Here is a 1,573-nt window from a genome sequence, read left to right as displayed (position 1 = left end):
CAGCAGGAACAGCCCATGGGTGTCACGCTTCAGCCCAGCTTTAAAAGGCCCTGCATCCTTCCCTTAGTCAGACCGTGGCCCTTAATTCCCCCCTTTCCCACTGTGTCCATGTGTCTGGCAGGTCTGCGTTCAAACTTGCCGGTGCCTGCGAGCAGGGTAGTGACTATAAAGGCTGCACCTTACCTCCTCCGCCTCGGCCAGCTTCCCCAGAACAAGGTAGATGCAGCCGATGTTTTTACCAACTCGTGTCTCAGTACACGCCTGTGTTTTGCTCAGCCCGCTGTGCTTTTCTCCTGCTCTGCTAAAGCTGTAGCTAAAAGGTGGTTTCTCTGTCACTGGGATTTTTCTCCCTCCTCCCTGTGGGGCTGCTATGAGCAAACACAGCAGCTGTAGGACCTGCTCCTCCTTACCAGGATGGCTTCCATTGCCTTGTCTATCTTGTTGTGCTGGGGTTCGCTCTTCATGCTTATGGCCAGTGTCAGGTGCTCCTCAGCTTTCTTCCAGTCCTCCACTGTGGCATACAACTGCGCGATGTTATAGAGTATCTGCCAGAAGGATTGAGAGCAAGGAAATGAGCTCTTAGAGCAGCCAGACCCTTACCAGGAGGGTGGTGAAGGAGAGGACAGCAGGGTGGTGGCACTGCACAGAACACTGCGCCAGCTTGCTTGCTTTTTTGCAAGGCACAAAGAGAGGGTGGCTGTCTTCTCCATAGATTTCTTGAGACAGTGAACAACCCTTTGGTATCAAAACTGCTGGTCAAGTCTTTCTCACCTCACAAGCAAAGAGCCTGTACCGCAGCCCCAGGATCTTGTAGTCAATGAGCTGGTTGCCTCGCAGCTGGGCCAGCGCCTCTTTGAAATCCTTGATGGCGTTTTCATGGCTGTGGAGCAGAGGACAAGGGCATCACCACCTCATGGTGGCACTCTGACTGCCTGGCACCCCTCGCAGGTGCCTCCAAGTCTTTACTTAAACTTGTTTGATTTTAATTGGGTCTCTCCTATCTCCTCATGATGTTTTTGGACACCCCAGGGGGAGGAGATACGCTCCAAGGCTGGTGTTAATCTCAAGACTGCACTGCTGATGAACAGGAGCTTGTTTTACCTCGAGGGGTTGTGGTTTGGCCCCTGGGATACCAACCTGCTTGGGGCTATCCTCAGCCGAAGGCTGGCATCTCCACAAGCAGCAAAACCAAAACATTAAAGCCCTCCACTCACTTCTGCCTCTGGTAAAACACAGTCCCACGCTGGAAATAAGCCACCGCCAGGTGCTTGTCGCAGCCGATGCTCCGGGTGAATGCCTGCATGGAGGTAGGAGTGGGGCAAAAGGGGGGGAAAAGGGAAGACTTTCAAAAAACTGAGGGCGTAGAGCAGTTATACCTGTCCCACTTTAGCCGAGGGGCCTAAGCTGGGATTTGTGGGCTACATCTCCCTACAGCGTTGGGCACTGGGTAGTGCAGCCTGTACCAGGTTCCCAATTTTTTTGAGCTGAAACCATTTGCCACTGCTTGCTCAGCAGCTGAGTGCCCTGTGGTCACTTCTGGGAGGGAGAAAGTGCAAGTAGCAAGCTGTGCTCC

At 53.3% G+C, this 1,573-nt stretch overlaps 1 protein-coding gene across 1 annotated transcript in view; it reads right to left on the bottom strand.

Annotated features, from left to right (window-relative positions):
* Positions 1 to 1,573, bottom strand: part of NCF2 (neutrophil cytosolic factor 2) — a 12,505-nt gene that overhangs the window by 10,394 nt on the left and 538 nt on the right. The window contains exons 2-4 of the mRNA XM_009642659.2: positions 1,215 to 1,297; positions 772 to 880; positions 411 to 545 (exon numbers count right to left, since the gene is read on the bottom strand). Coding sequence (XP_009640954.1) covers positions 411 to 545; positions 772 to 880; positions 1,215 to 1,297 — 327 coding nt within the window. The remainder of the gene's footprint in view (positions 1 to 410; positions 546 to 771; positions 881 to 1,214; positions 1,298 to 1,573) is intronic.

The sequence above is a fragment of the Egretta garzetta genome, unplaced genomic scaffold (genome assembly GCF_000687185.1).
Source record: "Egretta garzetta isolate BGI_Z169 unplaced genomic scaffold, ASM68718v1 scaffold187, whole genome shotgun sequence".
NCBI classification, from domain to species: Eukaryota; Metazoa; Chordata; class Aves; order Pelecaniformes; family Ardeidae; genus Egretta; species Egretta garzetta.
This window is presented reverse-complemented; position numbering and strand designations above follow the sequence as displayed.